Source organism: Myotis brandtii, unplaced genomic scaffold (assembly GCF_000412655.1).
Source record: "Myotis brandtii unplaced genomic scaffold, ASM41265v1 scaffold84, whole genome shotgun sequence".
NCBI lineage: Eukaryota > Metazoa > Chordata > Mammalia > Chiroptera > Vespertilionidae > Myotis > Myotis brandtii.
Window position 1 is genome coordinate 9725831 of NW_005371410.1, and position 27536 is coordinate 9753366.

Here is a 27536-nt window from a genome sequence, read left to right on the forward strand (position 1 = left end):
TTGGGGACACTGTCACAGTAGAGGGTTGTAAGTGGGGATTAAGTGAAAGCCTGAATACCAAAAAGTTGGATCTCTAACCTCCTTCCTCTGCCTTTACCCAGGCTGGATATGGAGGGATATCTGGAAACTACATTCTCTCAGAGAAAAGACTTCTAAAAACATTTGGAAAGAAGTGGAAGAGAGCTATGATTGAACAAGAAAATCACCCCAGAGAAGGCCAACACTATATAGCCTTGCTCTTGACAGTAGAATCAGGGTTTAGTAGGGGCCAAATCCTGAAGAGCTTTGCATGCCATCCTAAAGAACTTTATCCTACAAGAAATAAAAAGATTCAAAGACATTAATATCAAATTTTTTCACAAAGACCACTCAGTGGTTAAGTCTAGAATTGGTTACAAGTTTTAAACTGCACAGGTCCACTTAATACAGGCATTTTTCAATAAATACTGTGAATGTATTTTCAGAATATTTTCTTTAGCTTACTTTATTATAAGAATACTAGAAGCCCGTTGCACGAAGATTCGCACAATAGGCCTTCCTTCCCCTGGCTGCTGGCACCGGTTTTCCTCTGGCACCCAGGACCCAGGCCTTTGGTCCAGCCGCAGCGGAGAAGCCAAGCCTCTTCAGTCTTCAGTCTTCGCTTCGGCCTGAGTATGCAAATTAACCGCCATCTTTGTTGGGTTAATTTGCATAGTCGCTCTGATTGGTTGGTGGGCATAGCAGCGTGACACCAATTTGCATGTTTCTCTTTTATTAGTGTAGATAGTGAATAAAACATAACATACAAAATACATTAATCGACTGATTGTTATTGATAAGGCTTCCGGTTGTTAAAACTCTTCAAAACCGAAAGTAATCCTGAAAGAGTTTATTGAGCCATGTTAGCCAGAGAAAGGACCAGGGCCTAGTGCAGTGATGGCGAACCTATGACATGCATGTCAGAGCTGACACGCGAAACTCATTTTTTTGGTTGATTTTTCTTTGTTAAATGGCATTTAAATATATAAAATAAATATCAAAAGTATAAGTCTTTGTTTTACTATGGTTGCAAATATCAAAAAATTTCTATGTGACATGGCACCAGAGTTAAGTTAGGGTTTTTCAAAATGCTGACACGCCAAGCTCAAAAGGTTCGCCATCACTGGCCTAGGGTGTGCAGTCTAAACCTCCAGCAGCAGGGCTCGATGGAGTAGACAAGTCTTATATAAAGAGTTTGGGGAAGATGTAAGTTGTTTTGAATGAATTTACACTGGCTATAGATAAGACCGGGTGGGAAAAGGCGAAATGGGGAAAGTTCTTGGATAGGTGAATAGTCCCTAAGGAAGAACTACTTGTTGCTTTATGGATTGGTTGTGGGCAATGGTCCAGAAAGTTCATGAGTAAGCAGGATGCAATGTTGTCTGGAGGTCGGCTATTTTTTTTAGATTGATCACATTCAGGAAAAAATGAGTGAATATATATCTAAAAACTTTCATAAACATTATTTCATTTAAAAAAAAGAAAGCTTCACATTTCAAGGACATGAGTCAATGAGATTGAGAATCCAGTTTATCCTGTAGAGATTAACAATATATATTTTTTAAATCCTCAAGAATTTTTTTTAAAAGTGTAATGTGTCCTCAAGGGACATTTGGTAATGATGGGAGATCATTTTGGTATTCACAACTGGAGGAGGGGGTACAGTACTACTGGCATCTGGTGAGTAGAAGTCAGGGATGCAGTTAAATATCCTGTAATGCACAGGATGGCCTCTCACAACAAAGAATTATCCAGCCCAAAATATCAGTGGTGCCAAGGTTTAAAAAACCTGCTCTAGGAATTTAATCTACAAATATATTGGCACACATGAAATAACTTCCGTACAGTCATTTCTGTTTGAAATACAAACTATTGAAATGACACACATATACATAAACAGATGGTTTAAATACACTAGGGTTAATTTGTGCAACAGTGCATATGATATTCCATTATTCGTGTTTTTTTAAAAGTGGTAGATGTACTAGTAAATATATAAACACTAGAGACCCCATGCACGGATTTGTGCACCAGTGGGGTCCCTCGGCCTGGCCTGGGCCCGAAACTGGCTCTCCAACATCCCCCAAGAGGTCCAGGATTGCAAGAGGGTGCAGGCCAGGATGAGGGACCCCACCGGTGCACGATCGGGCCTAGAGAGGGCCATGGGAGGTTGGCCAGCCCGGGAGGGTTCCAGGGTGTGTCCGGCCCTTCTCACTCAGTCACAATAGGCCGGACCCCAACAGCAAGCTAAGCTACCAGAGTGTCTGCCGCCTGGTGGTCAGTGCACATCATAGCGACTGGTTGACTGGTCGACTGTCTGCCCCCTGGTGGTCAGTGCATGTCATAGCGAGTGGCTGAGCGGCCTTAGCATATCACTAACATATTACGCTTTGATTAGCTGTACGGACAACCGGACACTTAGCATATCAGGCTTTTATTATATAAGATTATATATAAATTATATAAATATATCTGTCCTTGGAGTGGAGCTTTGATGACTGAAGAAAAGAATCTTTGCTGGGAAAAACACATTGTTTCAATGCAATATTGCCCTCAGACCCAAGTAACCACTGGGCCCTGTGTTTTAGAAGGACCTGTTCTGGCTCTCTATCCATGCTTCTTCCCCTGGGGTGATTAAGTCCATGGAACCAAGAGATGTGTCCACCCCAAAGGCCAAGCCTGCTTCCAAGGTCTACACCAGGGGTGGGCAAACTTTTTGACTCGAGGGCCACAATGGCTTCTTAAACTGGACCGGAGGGCCGGAACAAAAGCATGGATGGAGTGTTTGTGTGAACTAATATAAATTCAAAGTAAACATCATTACATAAAAGGGTACGGTCTTTTTTTTTTTTAGTTTTATTCATTTCAAACGGGCCGGATCCGGCCCGCGGGCCGTAGTTTGCCCACGGCTGGTCTACACAGTACTCTTCCCAAGTTCTATCTTCCTGAAGAGTGGCCAAGGGGGGGATTGACTATATTCAGGAAGTGTAGACAGAGCTTGGGCAAAAGGCTGGTATATCCTCTGTGTGCAACTAAGGACTGTCAAACTGCAGGACAGAGCTGAGGTGTGAGAAGAGAAGGAAGGCAGACTATACGGGCCCAGAGGGAGACTCTGGAACTTAAGGAAATCAAGAATTCTAGATTTGATTCTGGCTTCCAGGTCATTATGAAAATATATTTGTCAAAGTATACCAAAGGTTGGAGAAAATATATTTCAACAGTTAGCTTGATTTAAAACTTACAAATATTTAGACTTATGGTATACGGTCTTCCATTTGTATACTTGCCCTGGCCTTGCAAATGTCCATCTCTACAAATATTAGATGGGCCTACTGCAGTAGGTGAGAGTGAATCCCTCTGACCCACTGCAGTACTTGTACTTGAGGATCTAGTAAGGCATAGGGATGAGTCCTAGGGGTTTAATCTGCTCCTTTATTTCTCAGTCACCAGATCTCAGGGGCTATAGCAGAAAAGAAATTCTGAAGAGAAGATGGGAGAGTTGCTTTGAAACATAACTTCAAAACTCTCCAATAGATTTGCAACTCAAAGTAAAATCCAAGGCCCTTCAAAATATCCCCTGTCCCAATTCCAACCTTATCTTTCACCATTTTCCCCCTTTTCTGCCCCACTTCAGTCACACTGGTTTCCTTGCTATCCCACTCACTTCTTCAACATGCAACAGCCATAAGGCCTTTGTACTTGCTTCCAGGTTCCTGGATCTCTCTCTCTTGCCCTGGGGAAAAGCTTGGCCCGCTTGCCCCTTCCTCAGAGGACTTCTGAATAAACAAGAAGTCTCAAATTCACTCTAACCTTTTTGTTACTCTATTTTTGGTCATAATGTTTATCAGTACCTGGCATATATTTGTTTGTCTTCTTATACTAGAATATAAGCTCCAAGAAAAGAGGAGCTTTTTCTATTTTATTCACCAATGTCTACTGTATAGCATATGCTCAACAAATATTTATTGAATGACAGAATAAATTCAGAAAATGATTCATATTATTTCCCAATTTTGCCCAGAGGCTATTAACCTCTTAACACATAAAGTGACTTCTGTATAGTTCTCATTCCTTTGACATATATAAATTTATATGTTATTTTAGGCCAGTAACACATTATCACTTTGTTTGCCCTATCCCCTCAGCCTTGAACACCTTTGCAAACTAAACTCCCACTCAGGGATCCTCCAACATCAGGCTCAAAGTTTTCTATGTGAAGCTTGCTCTGACCCAAGACAGAAATGTTTTCTCAGGAGTTCAAAATGCCTTTTTTCCATATCAATCATAGCAGTGAATGGGTTCCCAGGTCCTCTTTAAATTTAAAAAACAACCCTGTGTATTCAGATTTTGATATTAGGATTTATTTTTTATCAGGCGCCTCCTCTGTGTAAAACACTGTCTCTCGTTTTAAAGCACCGCGGAAGGGTGTCCACACAGAGGAGCTAGTCAAAACAAAAGCACGTTTTGACAAGACCATTAAGTAATGACTACAATTCCCAGAATGCCCTGCAGGGTCAACACGTGCATCTTGCCTGCCTGATTTTCACCTTTCAAGCTAATGGATTGCAGAGAACTGGCGGCGGAACAAGCCGAAACTGTCTTAAAGGAGGAATAAAAGGATTCTACCAAGAACGAACGGGGATTAAAATAAACAACTGCGCAGTGCACGTCTTGACGCCACCAATGTTTGACAACTAACGTGAATTGCCCCGGGAATTCCTCCTCCGCTTATTCAGCGCACAAGACACCCCGATACGTAGCGCAAGAAATGCCCACAAGAGACACTTTTTTAAAACGCCAAAACAATGCTCTTGGGTGTGTTAGAAAGGGGGCTCTCAACCAGTTCCCTAAACTTATCTTACTAGTAAGGCTCATTTTCTGAGGTTACACCACCATAAGGGGTCTGTATTTTCATGAAGCGGAAAGTATGCTTCCCAATGGCCAGCTACCAAAGTTATCGGCGAAACGCTTTGGCGGGAAATAGGAAAATGTCAACACTTTTTTCTTTTTTCGGTACGACGTTATAATCCTCAGGAGCTGCAGAGAACAAACACTTCCTGAGGAGATGCTTAACTGTAACAGACTCCAATCTGGTTTTCAGATTGCCTGAAAATACTCCGCGTTCCTACATTTTCACAGAAGTTTCAACTATTTTCCTCCCAGAGCTGACAGAGGGAGCTTCCACTACGGAGTGCGAGCACATCTCCTTCCTTTTTGCTCAGGGTTATTCCCGTCCAAGGATGCGTACCTCCCATGTTTGTTTTGCTTTTCCTCGGAGATGGGTCGCACGACTCGTCACGCGCCGGGTGCAAAACGGGAGAAGCGAGACCAAGACTCAGTCCTCCCCGCCTACTCAGAAAGTCTCGCGTCACTAGCAGGGGGCGAGGATATCGCGAGAACCACTACCTCGGCCGAGATCCCGCGCCAGCAGGCGTGGCCAAGAAAGGAAGAACGCGCACTCAGGCCCGCCCACCTCGGTTCAGCACCCCGCCTCGCGAGAACGCCGAGTGCTGCTGGCCTTGGAAGCGCGAGCAGAAGCTGGCGGCGGTGCGTTGGCCTCGTCGGCCGCCGTAGCCCCTGCTAGGACAGCCCGTGCGAGCCTGCTGGAGGAGGAAGAGAAAGGCAGAGAATCGGGTTACAAGATGGCGGATGTGTAGTGCTTACCGCGGCGGCGGCGGGAGAGCGAGCGAGCTCTGGGGGGCAAAGGGAGGGGAGGGTGGGTGTGTGTGTGGGTGCAGTGAGAGGTACCGGGACTCCGGCCGAGAGGTCCCGGTGGCTCTTGTTGCCCCTTTCCGCGGCTGAACCTTGAGAGCCATGGTGAACTTGGGCCTCTCCGGAGCCGCCGCCGCCGCCGCTACCGTTTCTCAAGAGTGAGGGGCGAGGACGAGGGGGACGTGGAGGCGGCGTCTGGACCGGTGGGGACAGCGGCCACGATGTCGGATACGCGGCGGCGAGTGAAGGTCTATACCCTGAATGAAGACCGGCAATGGGACGACCGAGGCACCGGGCACGTCTCGTCCACTTACGTGGAGGAGCTCAAGGGGATGTCGCTGCTGGTTCGGGCGGAGTCCGACGGTAAGGTTTTTGGGACGGTAGGCTGGGGGGGGAGTGCTTCCCGGTAAGGCACAGCCCTGCGGGGGAGGCCGGAGGCGGGGTGCTGGGACTGCCGCCTCGGACACAGAGCCTGGGTTTTGTTTCCGCACTTCTGTCCGGTAAAAACAAACGACTTTGTCCGGATTCACCCTCAGTCCGACGCCTGTGCGCTGTTCCCCCGCCTCCTGTCCCGGTTAAGGACTTGACCCCTTCCTCTCCGGTCTCTGCTTTTGGAGAGAGGAGAGGGCAGGAAGCTCACGGGGTGTTGATCGCTCCTCGTTGGGGAGCCCCTGCTCCCTCCTGTCTCCGTTGTTATCTAGTCTGTGTCTGATACCAAAGGTTCAGCGGAACTTTCCTTTCCGAGTCTTTGTTCTTGAACGGATGTTCCCACCGAGCCCCCCGTTGCCACAGTCGGCAGGTGCTGGGGAAAACCTGAAGGCACCTGTGAAAGCCGGGGTCACGGCCGGCTGTGAATTCTTGCCCCCCCCCTCAACCAGTCGGGGCGCCAAAGCAGACAGTGCACACGTTATTCGTGGACTTATTTATTGTATACGAGTCCTGGGGCAAGTGTTCCTAAATCATGAAATGTACGGTCGTAGTTAAAACGCCTTTCTCGTTGTAATCTGGAACTATGTGCAGACAGTGGGAGCATAAACTACCTTAGATTGCTTCGTGATGTATTTTGTACGCTTGTACTTTTCCTTTAAAAATAGTCACGGGCGTTTATGTCTACATGCAGTGTCCTTTTTGTTCTTAAGGAGAAAAGCAGTTCTGTAATTTGTGTATTTGTTGTGGTCCTTTGTAATTTGTTTTATTTTGTTAAACTGGAAATGCAATAAAATAACTGTTAAAAAAGAGTTTGGCTTCAAGTGGTCATTTAGACCTTAAAATTTCATTTCAATAAAACTTTAATAGTCATCAAGTCTCCTTATAGTCTTATTTATTTGTTTATTTAAATTCGTTATTGTTTTAAAGTATTACATCCTTATATTCTTGGTCTGAATGTTTATCTTAGGTGGGGGGTCCCCCCCCCCCCCCCCCATTTAAGGGTTTCTTGGAATAGGATGATAAGTTCTAAATTAAATATGAAGTTCGGATCTGGAGAGAAAAATGTGAATACTTCAGATATCTAGCTGAGTGAAGGGAACATGCAATGATTTTTTTTTTTAATGTGGACTCTGATTTTTTATTCAGGTTTTATAAATTAAAACTTATACATGTTATTATTATTTTTTTATCTTTCAGGATCACTACTCTTGGAATCAAAGATAAATCCAAACACTGCATATCAGAAACAACAGGCAAGTAGTTGTTTATCTTTAATTTGAAAGACTTCATCTGTGATCAAGGAAGTATTAATCTGACAAAGATGGGAAAGCTTTCCTGACAAGAAAAAAAATGTTTGGTAAACAAAGTAACAGACCATATATATTTCCCTTACAGGTTAAAAGTTTCAAACTGAAAAGTGAAAGTTTATGTACTGGAAATAATTTATTATCTTTGAATTGAGCCACTGTTAGTTTATATGAGAATACAATGTATTCATTAGTCTTATTTAACTTACAGTTAGCTAGGTCTCTGCTATACCCTGTTGTACACTAAGCCTTTTATTCTCAACCACATTTAAAGGAAGTGGCATACAAGAAAATTCAAAGGGGTACTCTCTAAAGCAAGGAAAGCCTGTTTGTGGTGTGAAATTAGATCCTCTAACTCAAGCAAAGGTAGAGTTTTGAAGTAGAAGCATTGAAATCCTGTTCTTTAATTGTATTTTTTAATATAATAATCAGTGGTTCTTTACAAAAGTGTACATTGTCAATTATATAATGTTTTCTGTTAATATTTATTGTCTTATTTGGGAAAAGAAAGCCTGTGTTGTGTTTTAGCATACCAAATTATTTATTCTGGAAATGGCAGCGGTGATTCAACTTTTTCTTTATTCTGTGAATGTTTTTATTTTTATTATGAAAGATTTCAAAATTGAAAAGTATAGAGAATAATATAATGAGTTTCTGTGTAACACCACCAGATTGAACAATGTTAACATACCATATTTGTTTCAAATCTTTTTGTAATTTTCAACTTTGTGGGTAGAGTTAAAGCCCCCTTTGTACCCATCTCATTCTATCCATTCTCTATCTTCCCTGTAGGTAACCACTATTCTGAAGTTGATGTGTATTATTTCTGTACATGCTTTTATACCTTTTCTGCATATGTATGTATCCATGAATAATATGTAGTCTTTTGTGTGTTTTTAAACTGATACAATTGACCTCGTACTCTTACATGTATTCTGCAACTTTCATTTTTCACTCAACGTTATTTTGGAGATTTGTTCATGTTAATAATGTAGATCTAGTTGTGTGTTTTTTAAAAATGAAAAGCCACTGTACAGTATTCTGATGTATGGTATACACCTATTGTTAGACATTTGGATTATTTTCAGTTTTATTTTTGTGTGTGTGGTATGTAAAGTGAATATGGCAGAGATTTTTGAAGGAAAAGATAAATTATGTTAACATATTTACATCATCGATGCCTACTTTCTTCAAGGCCAATGAAAATTTCAATACCCAGAAACAAATACTTCCTGTTGGAAGAATGAAACTATGTCTGTTGCATAATGCATAATTAGTAAAAGTCTTACTGTTAAACAATTGTTTTGTGTATGCAATATATTCTTCATCAGTTCTTTGAAATATTTTTTAGTTTTCAATATTCATTTAAACTAAATGATTTAGAGGGTTTTTTTCCTCTACTTAGAAAATATTATGTGTCCTTCCTAATGGAGAATCAAATTAAACATTTGTCCTGTTTTGAACACTTGAAGATGTTTCCTATACCTTAGACATTTTAAGGTATAGCACATTAAATTAAATTTAATTTCTAAGTCAGCAAGACAGATGGTTTCTCTCCCTTTGCCCTGAATTTTGCCAGATAGCCACTTACGAGGTTTTTTGTTTGCTTGCTTGTTTGTGGGGAAAGAAATACTAAAATTTTGTGAATTTTTTTTTCCTATCTATATGAATATAAAATTCTCAGGAACTGTGGTTTTACATGTGACTCCCTACAAACTAGTTATAATATGGATTCTTCTCAGATTGTTTTCAAGATCTTTTGGCTATTGTTAACTATTGGAAAGAACACATTATGGCAGAGGTTGGTATATAAAATAGTCCCCCCAGCATTAGTCCAAAAATACACAGTGGTATTTAGAAACTTTGGGACATGGTCTTGTTTGTAATGTTACGCCACTAGAAAATTAAAGTGTTGGAGGAAAAAAAATCTTAATTAAAAAAAAATTGTGCTATTAGGAAAATGTTTTCTGTAATTAATCAACATTCAAATAATACACTACTGGACTATATATTTTTTCTAATTGAGGTACTTTTACTAAAAACATTAAAGTTTAAGAAAACTCTTTGGCAATAATAATATGGAAAAGCTTGAATGTAAGAATCATAAACCTGTGTAAATGGGGTCACTTGTTTTACTTTATTTTTGTTTAAATTGAATGCACTTTTCTAATATAAATCCAAGAGCCATTTAGGGGTTATGTTAAACTTTGAATGATTTTTCATATTTTCATCAAAATCTTGTTCCGTTTGCACTTTTTACCAAGTTACACAAATTGGGATTTCCGAACACATTGCTATTTTTCTAAGTTCTACCTTTTGTAGAATGTCATTTAAGTTATTCAGTAAATTAGTCTAGAAATTATTTATTTCCAAATGTTTATATGAAGTATATTGATCATTAGTGGATTTTAATTTTAAAAAACTACTGAATGAATGAGACATCCATAGTTTATAGAATATTTTACTATATTAGAATACATTGAATAAATTCAGAGAGGAATATTCTTTTTTTTAACATAGTTCTAAAATGAGCTAAATAATTAATTGTGTGTTTAAAATAAGTTAGAGTTTAGTTGAATGTCAGATACTCAATATCGGTAGGCTATCATGATTCACATTTTTCTTCCATACTGTGGACAATACTGAAGTAGTAAATGGGAAGGAGAAGATACACTTACCTGAAAGGAGCCAATACACACATTGGAAAGGGAAGAGAATTACCATACAGCTTATTTTAAATGGGTAATAAAGTGCCTGATGCATATGCCAACAATTTTTTTAAGTTATGTAGACTCAGCCCTGCTGGTCTTGAAAGTGTCATTGAGATATGTACCTCTTCTATATAGCACAATTTGTGTTCATTGGGTTTAGGAAAGAAGTATAAGGAAGTTCTTATCCTTGGTTTTATTGGGAGACAAGACCTAACAGGTGAAACAATTACAGAATGATAATAAAATAGCTGATAAAGTGTTTTAACTCCGTTGAAAGATGATGAAAGAATTTCACAGATACAGCAACTAAGGCACAGAAAGGCTAAGTTTAATGACTATACAGTAGGTATATGCCAACACAAAATATTATGAAAAGCAACTTGTATTCCACAGTATTGGGCAGTAGAAAATTAGAAGGAAGAGATTGACTTCGGCCAGAATTATTAAGAAAAACTTCACTCTGATTGGTGGTACAGTACCTGCTACAGGAACTGTGATAGAGAAGGAAATAGTACACCTAATACAAAAGGTATTAAGGCTATTTGCAGCCTAGGTTTCTTATTTGAGAGCTTGGTTTGCTAAACAAAAGGGACCCATTATAGGTTCTTGAGTAGGGACCCAACATGAAGAAAGTGATACTGTGTTTCGGAAGGGGTATGGCAAAGTCATGAATAATGAATTGGGATGTGGGGGGAAACAGCTTTAGGTAGCAAGACCTTTTACAATAATTCAGATTTAAAAAAATGAAAGTCTGTTTCAGTGTAGTAAATGGAATGGGAAAGGAGGAGAATTCCAGTATATTTTCAAGAAAGTGCTGGAAGATTTGGTGAATGGTTATATATGAAAGAAAAGGAATCAAAAGTTACTGGTAGTGTTTTCGAATCTTAGAACCAGGAAAATGATGGTTCCTCCCAGAAATTGGGAAGTTGAGAAGAAAGCAGGTTTACATTAATCATTTGGTTAGAGGTTTATTTTAAATGGATAATATATTCACATTATTAACACATTAAGTGTCCAATCAGTCACCGGTGACTGACACTATACTTAATGTCCGGAAGACAAAACAGGCTGGGCGCTTAATGTGTTAAAAACTAGAGGCCCGATGCATGAAATTCATGCAAGAGAAGGCCTTCCCCGGCTGCCGGGCACCAGCTTCCTCTGGCACCCAGGATCCGGGCTTCCCTCACAGCCCCGGCTTTGTCCGGAAGGACATAAGGTCTAATTAGCATATTATACTTTTATTATTATAGATTAGGACAGTATTTGGTAAAACCTCCCATCCTGGACTCCATCCATACAGTTTCCCTTGCTAGAAGCTACCAGTGTTACCATTTTCTTGTATATCTTCCTAGAGGTTTTATACATATGTAAAAAAATATGTATAGTCACAGATATTTCTTTTATTGGCATATATGTAGCATGCCATAAACTGTTCAGTGCCTTTTTTATTTTAATTTAAGCTTTAAAATGATTGTAGAATAAATGGAAAAGTCTTATAAAGAATACCCAGGACTAGAAATACAGTAAGAGTTTGTTGTAGGAGATTCTAATTTGAGAATCATTAAATGATATTTTTAGCTGCAAGAGGGGACCACCTTTGCAAGAGCATAGAATAGAATAGAGCTTAAGACTGAGCTTTGCTGAATTGTCCACATTAATTTATTCATCCAGTAATAATTGGGTGAGTGATGTTTATGGGTTGGTCACTGTCTTTAGTTTGGTTTTTTTAAAGTCCATTTAAACATTTCTGACAGTTTTCATTCGAGGAATGACATGATCCAAAATAGTAACATTAATCTGTGGAATAGGGCCAATAACTGGGATTGGATACTAGTTGAGAGATCGCAGCATAGTCAAAGCAAAAGATAATGTTGAGTCAGGTTAGCGGTGATGGCAGTGGAGATGGAAAGAGATGGATGGATTTGAAACATGTATTGGAGGTAGAATTGACAGGGCATACTGCTGGATTAGGTGTTTGATCATCAGGAAGAAGGAAGATTCAGTAAAAGAAGATTAAGCAATTGGAAAAAGTAGAGAATCAGGAAAATGTCAAACCAAAGAAGAACAGAATTTTGGTAAGGAAAGGACAGTCATTCATTCAGCAAATGGCTGTTCCATATCCTGCAAAAGAAAGATTGCAAATATTCTAGGTTTTGGTTAGTAGAATGTCCGTTGAGATGAAGGTATGGATGAAAATGATCATATATTTATTGTACCTAGCTCTTAATTGGAAAAAAAAAATAAAATAAAATTAAGGGTATTAGGGTTTAGCCTGAGAGTCATTATGGGGAATGAACTAATGAGTATACAAGGGAGAATGAGATTTCTATAATTTTGAATGATGCTTTAAATGACAGCATTAATTTGTATTGAGTAGAATTCACTCTGTACTTTGAATTATACATCAGTTGCATGAGTAAAGGATGTGAATAATTAGCTTTGGAGGATTGAGTAAGGTGATACGTAGAATTGTGTTCTGGGTGTTGGTTTGGAGTGGGGCCAAGGAGGAATCTGGGAATCAGATGGAGACAGATTTTTCTTATTTATGTGTTTAGGGAGATGCCTAGATAAACAATGCCACAGGGGAGAAGCTTGGGAAGCAAAGTTGTTAAGAATTTTATGGGGTTTTTTAGAATTTGATCATATTTATCATATGGCATAGTAATAGGAATGTGGGTTTAATTTTATTTCTAGTTGTGTGATTTTGAGCAAATTTTCTCTGAATCTCATCTTTTAGAGATACTACCTACATTGTAGAATAGCTATGAATTAATGTATGAAAAACGCTTTAGCACAGTACCTGACACATAAGTTCAGTGAGAGAACTATATTCATAATAATATAGTAAGCCCAATGTAGGCAGCATTTTCCTCTCTTCAGTGGAAATAAGATCAGAGGTGAAATACTTCAATGAAAGTCACAGAAATAGTGGACCGTGAAACTTGGAGTTGGGTCCTAATTCTAGTTGAGGATTATTCTACTTGTATTCATATATATCACTGATTTGGGAAAAATAAACTATTACTACTGTTTATAAATAGTGTCATCATGTCTGTCTTGGCCTATATGTTTTACCATACTATATTTTAAAAATGCATCCTAGAGGAACTAGGTTAACTATTAGGAACTACTAGAGAGTTACATGCTACATTATCTGGATAAACTCACTCGTTTTCATACTTTTAAATTGATTTTGAATCTACAAATTAAATTCTGTAAACCTGATATTTATATTTCCCTTTTTAAAAATTCCTTTTGGAAAACTTCAGCTCTCTCTATATTGAATTTTGTCAGAATTAATAGGGTTGGTCTAGCAACTGTGGTGTTTCAGACATTTCATGACTCTGGATTTATTCATGTTAATGAAGTGGATCAGTACTGGAGAAGTAAACTTAAACAGACAATCCATTGGTTTGTAAGATCCTTTTAAATGTGTCTTTGTGAATATGATATTAAAAACTGGAGACTCTACCCAAAAGAGATGTGATACAGTTTTAAAGTATCATTTAGACTCTGGATTAAGAACCTCTGATTTCAACAATATATGCTCAATAATGTGTATTAATATATAAGATTGAAAATGACATTTTCTTATAATAATACTACATTGTAAAAACCTGATTTGGTAAAGATTAAATTGTCAAGTTTCTCTAGCTCATGTCTTATTATAGTATATATCCTGGGCTTGGATGGGAATAAAACATGGAAAATAATCACCTTATTTTTTTTAAAGGATGAGACCAAATATAACTTTTTCTATTCTCCCTGAAAGCTTATTTTAAATCTGATTTCCACAGGGATATAGTGGTGATTAAATGTTTTAGTTAATAGAGGAGGAAAAACTCTAAGCTTCTCTTGGTTTAAACAGAGGCATTAACAATGTCCCAAAGATATGTGTGCCACACAAATGAGCAAAAAATATATCACAAAGCACAATGGTAAAAAGCAGACCTTACTATGAAAAATTGTACTTGGCTCTATCTAGACTTTTTGGATAGGCTGACACTTCCCATTCTGTTTTATATATTCTTGTGCCAACTCTGTACTCACATAGGAGCTTTTACACTAACCCATGGAATAAACAATTCTAAGAAGTGCTTCTTCCCAGTAATTTTTTCAACTGCAACAACAGTGTAGAGAAGGGACAGAAGGAAGAATGGAGTTTTGTCACCCATTTGGAATAGATACTAGAGCTGAAAGGTGCCTACTCCAATGGCATTTCCCTATCCTCGGTTTATCAACTAGAGATACACTAAGGTCAGGTTCTCAAATTTGACCTATCCAAAGGTGCCTACTCCGATGGCATTTCCCTATCCTCGGTTTATCAACTAGAGATACACTAAGGTCAGGTTCTCAAATTTGACCTATCCAAAGAATTACCTCGGACCCTAGTTAAAAATAAGGGTTCTTGGGCTTCGCTCCAGATCTGTCCCCTAAGAAGAGGCATTTCCCAAAGTCAATCCTTTCTGCATTGAAAAAAGGATTCTGAATATAAATCCCATTTAGTTTTAGGGATTTTGACTGGCTTAGGGGGGAAAGTTTCCATTAGGAATGGGAAGGAAAGAACAAAAGAAAATGATTAGGAGGAGGATTTGGGTAACCTTAATTCAGACTTTGCTGCTTACCTGGACTTTCTCTTAGAAGGTAGATTGGAACCAAAATTGAAAAGGCTTTGGTGCCTGGAATAAAGGTTTTGGATTTCTTTCTCTCCAAAGTGGAATGCATAGATTGAAGCACTAGAATTTGAGAAGAAACCCGTTTTCAGAAATTGTTTTGCTAAATATTTAATATAAGGTCACATGGTCAAGAGTCAAAAACAGATACGGTATTCTGAAAGAAGAGTAACATTTCCATGAAAAGAGTTCTTCGCCTATTGTGAATTATTGTAGCCTATCTGTGCAGATAACTGTTTACAGGTATTTTTCAATTTAAACTAACCTGTAACCCTAACAAAAGAAACAAGTGCCTTAAAAATGTTTGGTAACAATAATGTAAGTGCAAGTGAACAAGGTAATAATTAAACTGACATTTATACTGCTAGTGTAATTGTTCAGTCAAAAAGAAACAATGATAACATAGATCTTACAAGAAGTTACCCATTCCAAAAATTCAGAATTATTAAAACAGTGATGTTAAATATGAATTTGTGTCTACTGTCATTTGTGAGTATACTGTGCCCTAAATGTATACTGCATCTTAAAATGTTAATAATGGTAGAGAGAAATTATAATTCAGACATTTAAAAGTATTATTTATTTTATCTTTATGTAAACCTTTCTATTTCTATTTTAGTGTATGTTTTTAAAAGTATTGCTATACTAATATTATGTTCCTGTATATAATATAAGTAATTTGAGCACAGGTAAAGATGTTTTGAAGACCACTGTTCAGGAAGCTGTTTTGAAGAGGGATCTAAGACAACTCAGGGACTGAGGAAAGTACATAGACCCTGAGCAGGTGTCTTAGTGCTTTAACCTAACTAGCACTGTTTTTATCTTTTATTTTTTTAACATGGAGATTTGTAGTAAATTTTGTTTGTAAAAAGAGTTTTGCTGGGTTTGTTTAAAAAAAAAAAAGGTTTCAAAACCTCTCCTGTAGATGGGGGGAGCCACTGAGAGTTTTTAAATAAAAGTGTGACCTGATAAAATTTTATAATCTGGTGGCAAATTTCCCTTCCAAGAAGCATAGCTAGGCAGAAGCTAGAAAACTGATTTCCACCTGTTCTTTTTACCTGATCACACAGCAAAATAGATAGTCATCTGAGGCCTGGATTAATTAAAGAATATTTTTTTTATTTACTGGTTAGAACTACCAGAATATTGAAAAGTTTTTATTTTGAAGACTTTGTCTTTATTAATCTGGGACTCACTTTCGATTTTATATTTTTTAGTACAAGGTCAGATGAACAATTATTAAATACGGTGTTTTTGTAGATTATATTTTTGCTAATTAGGGTATAAATTCAAATATTTATATTTTGAAAATTACAGTTTTAGCCATATTAAACTTTCATTATGTATCCTAAAAGAATTTTCATTTTATTTGAGTGTCGCAGTGATTTTAGTGTTTAAACATGTATGTGCGTTTTAGTTTAAACCCAGACCTTAGTTTTTAATAAAGGGGTTGACAACTTTTTCCTAAATGCATAACTAACCTTTTGGTGGGGATATAATTAAGGGCATTCTGGGAAAGTACTTACCTGAACCGGTGGTTCTTAATTTTTCTACAACCTAAGCTGCTGAACTAGGTGCTATTGGTAGTACAGATAAAGTAAGTTTTCTTCATTTCACCTTCATTTTATATTTCTTAATATTCTGAAGGCTTTTCCAGATTTTTTTTAAAAAACAAAAATAGAAAGGGTTAAACCTTAAGATATTTTTAGCTATTAGCCTATTTACAACCAGTTGACAACTGGCTTAAGGAAAAAATAAACTTGTAGGTGGTTAGTGAGTGGAACAGCTGACTTTCTGGAAACAATAGAAAGTAGATGATTAGAATATCTACTTACAGTTTAGCCAAGAATGGCTAGACTTTCCATTAAACATTTCTTGGTAACATGAGCCAGAGCCTGCTAACCTGTTTTAGACTTTTTTGTTTTACAATATTGCTCAATGTCAGTTTTAGTGACAAAGCTACTATGTCATTGCCAGTATATTACTAAAGTTTCAATGGGTAACAAAATAGTTATATGATGTCAATCAAGTGTCCATTAATTGCACTTATGAGAGGGCATTTGTCATTGCTGTGCTGTTTTCTGTCTTTTTTATATTTTGTTTCTTTTCAAGTGTGATGATCTAGAAGTCTTTGTTTTTAAACAGGATACATTAATCGTTTGGTCAGAAGCTGAAAACTATGATCTGGCTCTAAGTTTTCAGGAAAAAGCTGGCTGTGATGAGATCTGGGAAAAAATTTGTCAGGTAAGGGTCTTTGAATAATATTTAACTTAACATTTATATGCTTTCTTGAATTTTTTTTCTTTTTACCTAGAAGATGTATATGTGGAGAGGTAATGTCTTCATGTGAGATTTTGGTAACTTAATCTAGAAATTTCTTCTATATTTTACAGCAAAATTTTTTACTTAAAATTTTTTTTAGTTATCATAATTTTGTTTATCACTTCAGATTTTAATACCCGGTAAAATGTCAAGATCTTTCAACAACAAACAAAAAGTTAAATATTTATGTTCTAAAGCTTTAAGATTTTATATATTTCATCACCCATTTGCCTAATGTTCATGAATACTGTGTACCAGAGACTAATGATCGAAAGTGCTCACAGCTTCAACTTGTGAAGAACTTACATGATATAGGATAAATGGTAACTCTCAGATAACTGGAATTTTTTTAAATAAAGTTTTTATTTTAAAAGATTCAGATTTACAGAAAATATGAGCAGAAAGTAGAGTTTCTGTATACTCCCCTCCCTGACATCACCACCCCTAGTTCTCCTGTTATTAGTATCTTACATTAATATGATAAACTTGTTACAATTAATGAACTAAACATTTATTATTATTATTCATATACTATTATTAGCTAAAGCCCATTCTTTAATCAGATATCCTCAGTTTAAAATCCAGTATCCTTTTTCTGTTCCAGGATCCCATTCAGAATTCCACATTACATTTACTTCTTTTTCATTTTTTATTGAATTTATTTAGGGTGACATCTGTTACTAAAATTATGTAGGTTTTAGGTGTACAATTGTATAATACATCATTGATATATTATATTGTGTGTCTACCACCCCAAGTCAAGTTCCTTCCATTACCATTTAACCCCTTTCTACTTGCCCCCATTCCTCTTTCCTTCTGGTCACCATACTATTGTCTATGAGTTTTTTGTTGGGGCTTTTTTTGTTGTTGTTGTTTTTTGCTTGATCCCTTCACCTTTTTCACCTAGCTCAGCAACACCTCTCCCTTCTGACAGCTGTTAGTCTGTTCTCTATCTATGAGTCTGTTTCTATTTTGTTCGTTAGTTTATTTTTGTTCAATTAGATTCTGCATATAAATGAAATCATATGGTACTTATCTTTCTCTAATGGGCTCATTTCACTTAGCATAATCCTCTCCAGGTCCATTCATGCTGTCAAAAGGGGTAAGATTCCCTTCTTTTATATGGCCAATTAGTATGCCATTGCATAAATGTACCACAGCTTTTTAATCCACTCATCCACTGGTGGACACTTGGGCTGCTTCCAAATCTTGACTATAGTAAATAATGCTGCAATGAACATAGGGATGCATATATTCTTTCAAATTAGTGTTCAGTTTTCTTCTGATATAATCCCAGAAGTAGAATCGCTAGGTCATAAAGCAGTTCCATTTTTAATATTTTGAGGTAACTCCATATGCTTTCCCACAGTGGCTGCATCCACATTACATTTAATAGTTATGTCTCCTTAGGTAAATCTTTGCTGTGAACAGTCACTGGAATTTTAAATTAATCATAACATTCATTTTAGCTGCCATCCTCTATAATAAAAGCCTAATATGCTAAGTGTCTGGTCGTCCGGTTGCCTGTTCAACCAATCAAAGCATAATATCTAATGATATGCTAAGGCTGCTCAACCACTTGCTATCATGTGCACTGACCATCAGGGGGCAGACACTCCAACAAGTAGGTTAGCATGCTGCTGGGTTCTAGCTGATTAGGACTGAGCAAGACAGGCCAGACACGCCCTGGAGCCCTCCTGTGGCCCCCACCAGCTGGCCAACCTCCAGCATCCATCCCTGGCCCCGATTGTGCACTGGTGGGGTCTCTCAGCCTGGCCTGCGCCCTCTCGCAATCTGGGACCCCTTGGGGGATGTCGGAGAGCTGGTTTCGGCCCAACAGTGGAACAACCTGTCGCTATGACACACACTGACCACCAGGGGGCAGACAATGCAGTCGCTGCCCCCTGATGGTCTGTGCGCTCCCACAGGGGGAAGCACCGTTCAACCAGAAGCCGGACTTATGGCTGGCAAGCGCAGCAGCAGTGGCGGGAGCCTCTCCCACCTCTGCAGCAGCACTAAGGATGTCCTACTGATGGCTTAGGCCTCCTGCAGGGAGTGAGCCTAAGCCATCAGTTGGACATTCCCTGAGAGGGCAGGCCAGGCTAAAGGGACAACACCACCACCCCCCCACGTGCAGGAGTTTCGTGCACCGGGCCTCTAGTTTTCTATAAAGTGGTTGCCTACTGTGATATCCTATTATAGTCTACTAGTGGCCCGGTGCATGAATTCGTGCATGGGTGGGGTCTGGCTGGCTTCGCCCCCAATCAGGGTTGGAGGGCGATTGGGGGCGAGGGGGGAGGCCATGGGCAGTTGGCCAGCCGGCCCCGCCCCCTGGTTGAACTGGACGAGGGGACAATTTGCATATTAGCCTTTTATTATATAGGATTTTGACTGTTGTCATTTTCATTGACATCAGCTTTTCCCTCTAGTGATTCTTCTCACTGAAGGTTCTTAGTAATTTTATGCATCTGACTGCAGTCATTTTTTCCCCCTAGATCTTTCCAGTAATAGTGCCACATAGTGTAATAAAGTGGCCAAAGAAATTGTAGTGTGAATCTTCTGATTCGCTTATTTGACATATGGCTCTAAGTCATTAGACTTTTCTTAACTGGGAGTAGATAGTTTCTTTATTTTTACTTAAGCTCAATGGTCAGTAATATGATTTCCAAAAATTTGAGTGTATTTATATTTTAAGGTAACCAGCTATACTTGGATATTTTCAGGTTCAAGGTAAGGATCCATCAGTGGAAGTCACGCAGGACCTCATTGATGAATCAGAAGAAGAACGATTTGAAGAAATGCCTGAAACTAGTCATCTGATTGACCTGCCCACATGTGAACTCAATAAACTTGAAGAGATTGCTGACTTAGTTACCTCAGTTCTCTCCTCACCTATCCGTAGGGAAAAGCTGGCTCTGGCCTTGGAAAATGAAGGCTATATTAAAAAACTACTGCAGCTCTTCCAAGCTTGTGAGAACCTAGAAAACACTGAAGGCTTACACCATTTGTATGAAATTATTAGAGGGATCTTATTCCTAAATAAGGCAACTCTGTTTGAGGTAATGTTTTCTGATGAGTGTATCATGGATGTTGTGGGATGCCTTGAATATGACCCTGCTTTGGCTCAGCCAAAAAGGCACAGAGAATTCCTGACCAAAACTGCAAAGTTTAAGGAAGTTATACCAATAACAGACTCTGAACTAAGGCAAAAAATACATCAGACTTACAGGGTACAGTACATTCAGGACATCATTTTGCCGACGCCATCAGTTTTTGAAGATAATTTTCTTTCTACTCTTACATCTTTTATTTTCTTCAACAAAGTTGAGATAGTCAGCATGTTGCAGGTAAGTAAGGTGTTCTTTATAATTTTGTTTTCAGATGTTTAGTTTCATTAATTGTTCAAGCTGCTGTTCATTCCTTCTTTTTGAAAGATTTCTTTGGTTTTATCTCATGGCTTTCTGAAGGAGAATCTTAATGTGACCTTTTATATTTTTAAGTGTCCTATGATGTAGCTGGGTTTTATTTAACTTCTTTTTTCCTTTTTAAAAATTGTGGTAGAATACACATGACATGAAATTCACCATTTTAACCATTAAGTGTACGATTCTCAACATTAAGTACATTCACCTCTGTCCATTTTCAGAACTTTCCCATCATCCCAAACAGGAGCAGCTATTTTTAAATCATCTTTTATTCCATTTTGTTAGACTTAGTTATTATTGGGATATGTATAAGTATGAGTGCTTAAAACTGCCCAAGTAATTACAATGTGCAGCCAGGATTGAAAAATATTCGTTCATTTTCAGCAAATAATAATTAGATTATTTGCTATGTGAGGTTGATTTTATTCTGTCTCCTTGAGTTGTAAAATAGAAGTTTTATACCACATTTATCATGTTTATCTTTTATACCCTAACAATGTAGTAAACATGATTTTGAAGAGTTTTCTTCACTTGTGATAGTATGCTGTATGCACAGTTTCCTATATAACTGTCGCTATTATTTCCATATGAGTCACTAAGTTTATTGAGCAGCAACTATATACTTAGTGTACTGGTTCTCAAGTATGGCCTGTGGACGACTCAGGATCCCTGGAGCCCTTTTAGACAGGTCTGTGAGGTTTTCATTTTTCCAGCTTCATGTCAGTGTCAGGCTCTATTTTCTTCATTATATTTCAACCAAAACAACACATCACAGCAGACTGAATGCTGAAGAAGATATGTGAATCTAGCTGTCCTCTGTTAAGGCAAACATTAGAGAGATTTGAAAAAATGTAAAACTTCTAAATTTTTAAATTTTGGAGTCATATAGTTCTCATAAAAATAATATTTATATAAACATAATAGCTTGCTTTTAAATGAATTAATAACTTTTTAAATGTATCAGTTTTAAGTATGGTAAATATTGATAAACATAACCCACATAGTAAAAGCTCTTTGGGCCCCTCAGTAATTTTTAAGAGTTTAGAGGTCTCTTGAGATCAAAGAGTTGAGAATCTCTGGTTTAGTATTTAGTAATGAGATTCCATTTTATGATACTTCCAACCATTATTCACCTTCCTATTATTGTTACTTTACCTTTCATGTAGCATTTACTTCTCCAGATCAATTTTTCACTGAGCAGTTTTTTGTTATCCACAGTAATAAATGTGAGGGAAGTTAGACTTACACATTATGTTTCATTTACAATGCATGGGACCTGCTTTTTTTTTTTTTTTTAATTTCAGAAAGGAAGGGAGAGGGAGAGAGAGAGAGAGATAAAAACATCAATGATGAGAGAGAATCATTGATCGGCTGTGTCCTGCATGCCCTCTACTGGGGTTCGAGCCCGAAACCCGGACATGTGCCCTTGATGGGAATCGAACCCGAAACCCTTTAGTCCGCAAGCTGACGTTCCATCCACCGAACCAAACCAGCAAGGGCTATGGGAAGTCATTTTTAAAAATCATACTGTACAATTCAGGATGCCATTTCACTTCCTGATAGAAAAAAAGTCAGAAAGTAGACCCACAGTCAATATAGCTGTTGTAAAGGACCCAGTGACAAAAGCTGAAGTGTATCTTTCAAATGATTGCTTTTGACTTCGGAACATTGATTACCAAAATCAGTGTTTTTGAAAAAAATAAATTAGGCAAACTAATTTATAAATATTTATAACATTTTGTATGTCATTTTATATATTTTATCACAGGCTTATTTGTGAAGGCTATAATTATATAAATCAAGTGTAGCTTTAAAAAGGAAAGTTATTCATTTCTGGTCCATGAGATGTATTTGATAAAATAGCCAGATACTGGAAACTACTTATTGTTTAGGGCTTACCACTTGATTATCTCTTATGTGCCAGCCATGATGCAGAATTCTATTTTCAACAGTGTGTGAGAAGAAAGTAATTAAGCTTATGGCCATTGGCCTCTTAACGGCTCATTTCTTACAGCCCAACTCTGATTTCCATGTAAAAATTTTGTGGCTTGGTAGTAGGTATTTCCAAATAACCCTTCTTGTGATGTACATATCTGTAGCTTCTTAAATGTGTATTAACCTGCTGTTACATAAGTTATATAAGGCAAGTGAACATAAGAATTTTAGCTAACTGGACCAAAATGAGGTAGTGTAAAGGCCCATAACTCCTAGACTAACAAGTTATTTAACTGTGAAATTACTTAGTGTAGTCATTGGCTCCTAGTATGTACTGTAATACATGTTGAGATTCTCTTTAGCGTGATAGAAGCATAATATTTTAGTTGACCTGAATTTTTCTAGTTGTTCAAAACCCCTTGTGCCCAGAATTCAGAAATATACTGTAAAATGTTTGCAAATTAAATTCCTAAAAGCCAAAAAAGTGAAGTAATTTCCACACAGCTACAGATTAAGAACCTGTTTAGAATAAGTTATAGGACAGCTCTCTCAAATGTTGACATTTTAACATGTTACATGTAATTCCACTATTACATAGATGAGAGTTGAGCTAAAAACAAATCCAGTAAAATCAAGGATTTCATTCTTTTTGACATATTTTTGCCTATGTCAAGATTTCAGCACTGAAAGAGAAATTTTCAACTTTTCATTCCAGTTACTAATTAAATATGTAAAATCTTCCAATACCTTTTTGAAAACAACTGATGATAAACATATGGCCCTTCATTTTGTTTTAGATATTTTGGGCCTCAGCATATTAAATGTTACTTAATAGATTTGTCCCATTCTAGTGTGTGTGTGTGTGGGGGGGGACTTTGATTTGTTTCATAACTTTGTAGTATTTAGGGTCCTATCCTGTAGTTCATTTTATTGGGTGGGAATGACAAAAATCTCATTATGCAAGAGACTTGGATTCTAAATCTATGTCTGTCACTAGCTATTCACAGGTAAATCCACTCTTTGTAACTTAGTCTTACGAAATTTAAAATTGGACTAGGTAATCTTTTAAAGCCTGATCTAATTCTAAAAATGGTATATGTGTTCAGTATGAAAAACAGTTATGGTAGTATTGTCATTTAGCTGTGTCCTTACATGTAAGACTCTACACCAGCGATTTTCAACCTTTTTCATCTCAACAGTATGAAAGGCAGTTATTGTAGTGTTTTCTTGTTCAGTGGTATCCTTGGAGACCACAGAACATGTAAGACTCTACAGTACCAATGATTTTCAACCTCTTTCATCTCATGTTGCATGTAAGCTAATTACTAAAATTATGCGGCACACACACAAAAATAAGTTTTTATCTGCTATGGGTTAAAGATCTTCAAACTTGTTTGAATTATGTTTAAATTGAGAGTAAATAGACCCCAAAAGGGAGCTAAAGAGGCTCTAAGTCAAAGTAAATGAGTGTTTATGCATGACTTCTAGAATATTTATTTTTGTTTTCCAAGAGTTCTTTATAGTTGACGTTTCTAGTTACATGAAATATTAATGTATGTATAACTAATAATGAATGGTATAGTCAAGTTTTGAAAATTAAAACATAATTTGTATATATCATATAAATGAGTATAATTCATACTTTTAATATTTCATAGTAATTAATGTTAATTTTAAAATTAACATTTTTTCTCATGTAGGAAGATGAGAAGTTTTTGTCTGAAGTGTTTGCACAACTAACAGATGAGGCTACAGATGATGATAAACGGCGTGAATTGGTAATTTATTTATTCTTGAAATTCAAACCCTTAAAGAGCACTTGCTCTTTTGGCATACAGGCTTTTGATTTTGAATTTGTTAAGAGAAAATTTTTTATAATTAGAGTATGAGATAAAATATATGTACTTAAATTATGCTATAAATAGTTATTCTCAAACTTATTGTTTTATATATTTTAAAATGTCTTAAGATATTTTGATGTGGGTTCCCCTCTCCATGAGGGAAACTGTGTGTCTTACAAATTCCAAAATCACATATGTGGGTTATGTTAGGACAGAACTACAAACTCATGCATTTTCTTGGTTGTAGATACAGTATAGAGATGCTTTTCTTTTTAAACAAGTGGCAAGGGGACTGCTTCTTAAATAGATGAATGATAAATAATTGCTTCTTGGAAATATTTTTCTTATGAATGTGTTTATAATAACTTTCTTGAGATAAAAACCATGCTTTGAGGGAAGAGAATAGTAATTGCTGTTTACCAGCATTTTGTTAATTTTTCAAACATTATAATCAGGTACTTGGGTTTTAAGAAGTAATGAAAGATTGCTGACTTAAAATCCTTGAGAAGGGTGTTGTTTATCTCATTACACTGTGCCTTAAGTTTACATTTATGTGTATCAATGTCTCACTATACTTTCTAACATTACAGGTTAATTTTTTCAAGGAGTTTTGTGCATTTTCTCAGACATTACAACCTCAAAACAGAGATGCATTTTTCAAAACTTTGGCAAAGTTGGGCATTCTTCCTGCTCTTGAAATTGTAATGGTAATTATACAGCTTTTCTTCGTGTTTTTGAAATTGAGAATTTGTAATAGATTTATATTATGGATTGAAAGTATTTATTATAGCAATGCATATTGAATTTTATAATTTAAGTTATGCTTCTCTTGATAGTGAATTATAGAAGTGTATTCAATCTTCAGATTTTTATTAACTTAAATTTATAATATTACTATGTAATCACTTGCATATAATATGGCTTCAGGTGAATAAAAATCCCATATAAGACTTTCTCTTCTGTAACCATATTAAGTATGTTTCATAGAAACAAAATAAAAATGTCTTTCCTTTTTAGACCAGTGAGTGGAGTGAGGGCAGACTGAATCAAAGGTGCTCATGTTGCAGTATGGGATTAGGGCAGTGGTTCTCATACTTTTGTTTATTAGTTTTATCCATTGATATTTATTACATGAAAAATTAAAACTGAGAGTATTTTAAGTATTAATTTATTTTAAAATAATAACCACCCAATTATATGTTAACATAAATAATATAACTTTTATGAAAAAATAATTTTTCCAAAACAAAATATATTTAAGTGAAAAGAATGGCATTGTTTCATATTTTTTAAACATTTTTCAAAAATTTACTTACTGATTTGGGGGAGGGAGGGCAGAGGGAATGAGAGAGAGAAACATCGATTTGTTGGTCCACTTATTTATGTAGTCATTGATTGATTCTTATATGTGCCTTGACCAGTGATCAAACCCACAATCTTGGCATATCCAGACGAGCTACCTGGTCGTGGCCTGTTTCATATTTTTTACCAATACCTTTAATGTCTGGCTTAGTAGAAAATAGGGTCTCATAGTAGCTTCAGCATTTAATTTGTTGTGATACCACGGGTTATGTAGCCTCTTAACCCAACTATACTTGTGATAGACTGAGAGTGAAGAGGCCATTAATGCCCTAGTATTATTTTTTATTATGAAAATAATTTTAATCTCATACACTTCCTGAAAAGAGTCTTAGACTCCTTGTAGGGATTCCCTGCACCACATTTTGAGAACTGCTGAGTCATAGAATGTTTTCAGAATCTCCTGAAAATTTTGTAATTTATGAATCATGTATTCTTCACATGTTGAAAGAGGACAAACATTCAGAATCACTACCTTAAAAAGTTAAGTTGTGGAAAAGAGTAAAAATACCCAAAGTGTTTTCAAAAACATCCTCTAATAGGAGAATCATAATTGAGAAGTCAGTTACTAAGGTGTAAAGTAACTGGCAAATCCAGGATCAAAGACAGATTCTGTAAGGTTTTAAAGACTTAACTAGGAGACATCATTCACATTTTTGCATATATTTAAATCAATAATTCTCCCCCTCCCCCCCCAAAAACAACAACAACAAACCAACCTTTTGTTACAGTGTTGCTTTATAATCCTAAGCTGATGCTTAAATTTAAATTCTCTGAGTATTTATTTTTGTGGTGATAAAATCTGGTGGAAACTAACCATTGAGCTATCTAAAACTTTTTAATATTTGTAAAATGATAGAGAGGTTATGTATTTTGATTCCAGTACAATTAAATCCAAAAAGTTGGAGGAGTACATAGATTTGGGAAAAAAGAAAATACAGCATAACATTTGTTAACAATCTCTAAGTAATCTATTTTCCTTTCATCAGGGCATGGATGATTTGCAAGTCAGATCAGCTGCTACAGATATATTTTCTTATCTAGTAGAGTTTAGTCCATCCATGGTCCGAGAGTTCGTAATGCAAGAAGCCCAGCAGAGTGACGATGTAAGTAATAATGCTTTGGTTCTATGTGAATTACCTGTAGAATAGTGTTTGCAAACTTTTGAGAGAAAATTATGGCCATTATTTTAATCTTTTATGAAGCAAAATAATAAATTTCTAATCATTTGTGACTATGGCAAGCCCAGAATATGTGCCAATTGATTTGCATAGTATTCAGTTGGCAATTGGATTGACTGTTTTAAAAAAAAAAAAAAAGCATATTCAAATTAGTATTGAGATTGAAATAAATGATTATCATAGAATCAAATTCTTACATACTAGTCTTAAAAAACTTTTCAAGTGCTAATGAAATATAATTTCAAGCCTCATAGGTCAGGCACTTACCAAGTATAACTAATAAGTTACTTTCACTATGTTCAAATGTGTATTTTCTTTTTAGTGTGGATGAATGTTTAATAATAAGACCAATATTGTGTTTTCCCACTACAGAAATATTTACACTTTTCCCTTAAACTGTTTTTAAGACAATATGAACATATAGCTGTAATTTTAAATACTCTTTCTTATTTTAGTGTTAAGTAGAAAATAACAAATATTATGTCCCTTCATTTTTTAAATATTTTTTTATTGATTTCAGAGAGGAAGAGAGAGATAGGAAGATAGAGAGATAGAAATATCAATGATGAGAGAGAATCATTGATCTGCTACCTCCTGCACTCCCCCCACTGGGGATTGAGCCC

The 27536-nt window shown here is 36.7% G+C and overlaps 1 protein-coding gene and 1 long non-coding RNA gene across 4 annotated transcripts in view; one reads left to right on the forward strand and one right to left on the reverse strand.

Moving 5' to 3' along the window:
• LOC102264017 overlaps positions 1-5369 on the reverse strand; it is a 54508-nt gene extending 49139 nt beyond the window's left edge. The window contains exon 1 of the long non-coding RNA XR_314629.2: positions 5267-5369. This is a non-coding gene — a long non-coding RNA (uncharacterized LOC102264017). The remainder of the gene's footprint in view (positions 1-5266) is intronic.
• Positions 5370-5539: 170 nt separating this feature from the next.
• PPP4R3B (protein phosphatase 4, regulatory subunit 3B) overlaps positions 5540-27536 on the forward strand; it is a 47814-nt gene continuing 25817 nt past the window's right edge. For 2 of the 3 annotated variants that reach the window (XM_005884591.2, XM_005884592.2), the window contains exons 1-7: positions 5540-6093; positions 7357-7412; positions 16996-17094; positions 19896-20519; positions 24233-24310; positions 24964-25080; positions 26722-26838. In XM_005884591.2, coding sequence (XP_005884653.1) covers positions 5952-6093; positions 7357-7412; positions 16996-17094; positions 19896-20519; positions 24233-24310; positions 24964-25080; positions 26722-26838 — 1233 coding nt within the window. In that variant the 5' untranslated portion in view covers positions 5540-5951. The remainder of the gene's footprint in view (positions 6094-7356; positions 7413-16995; positions 17095-19895; positions 20520-24232; positions 24311-24963; positions 25081-26721; positions 26839-27536) is intronic. The other variant, XM_014532034.1, reaches the window with a different exon arrangement.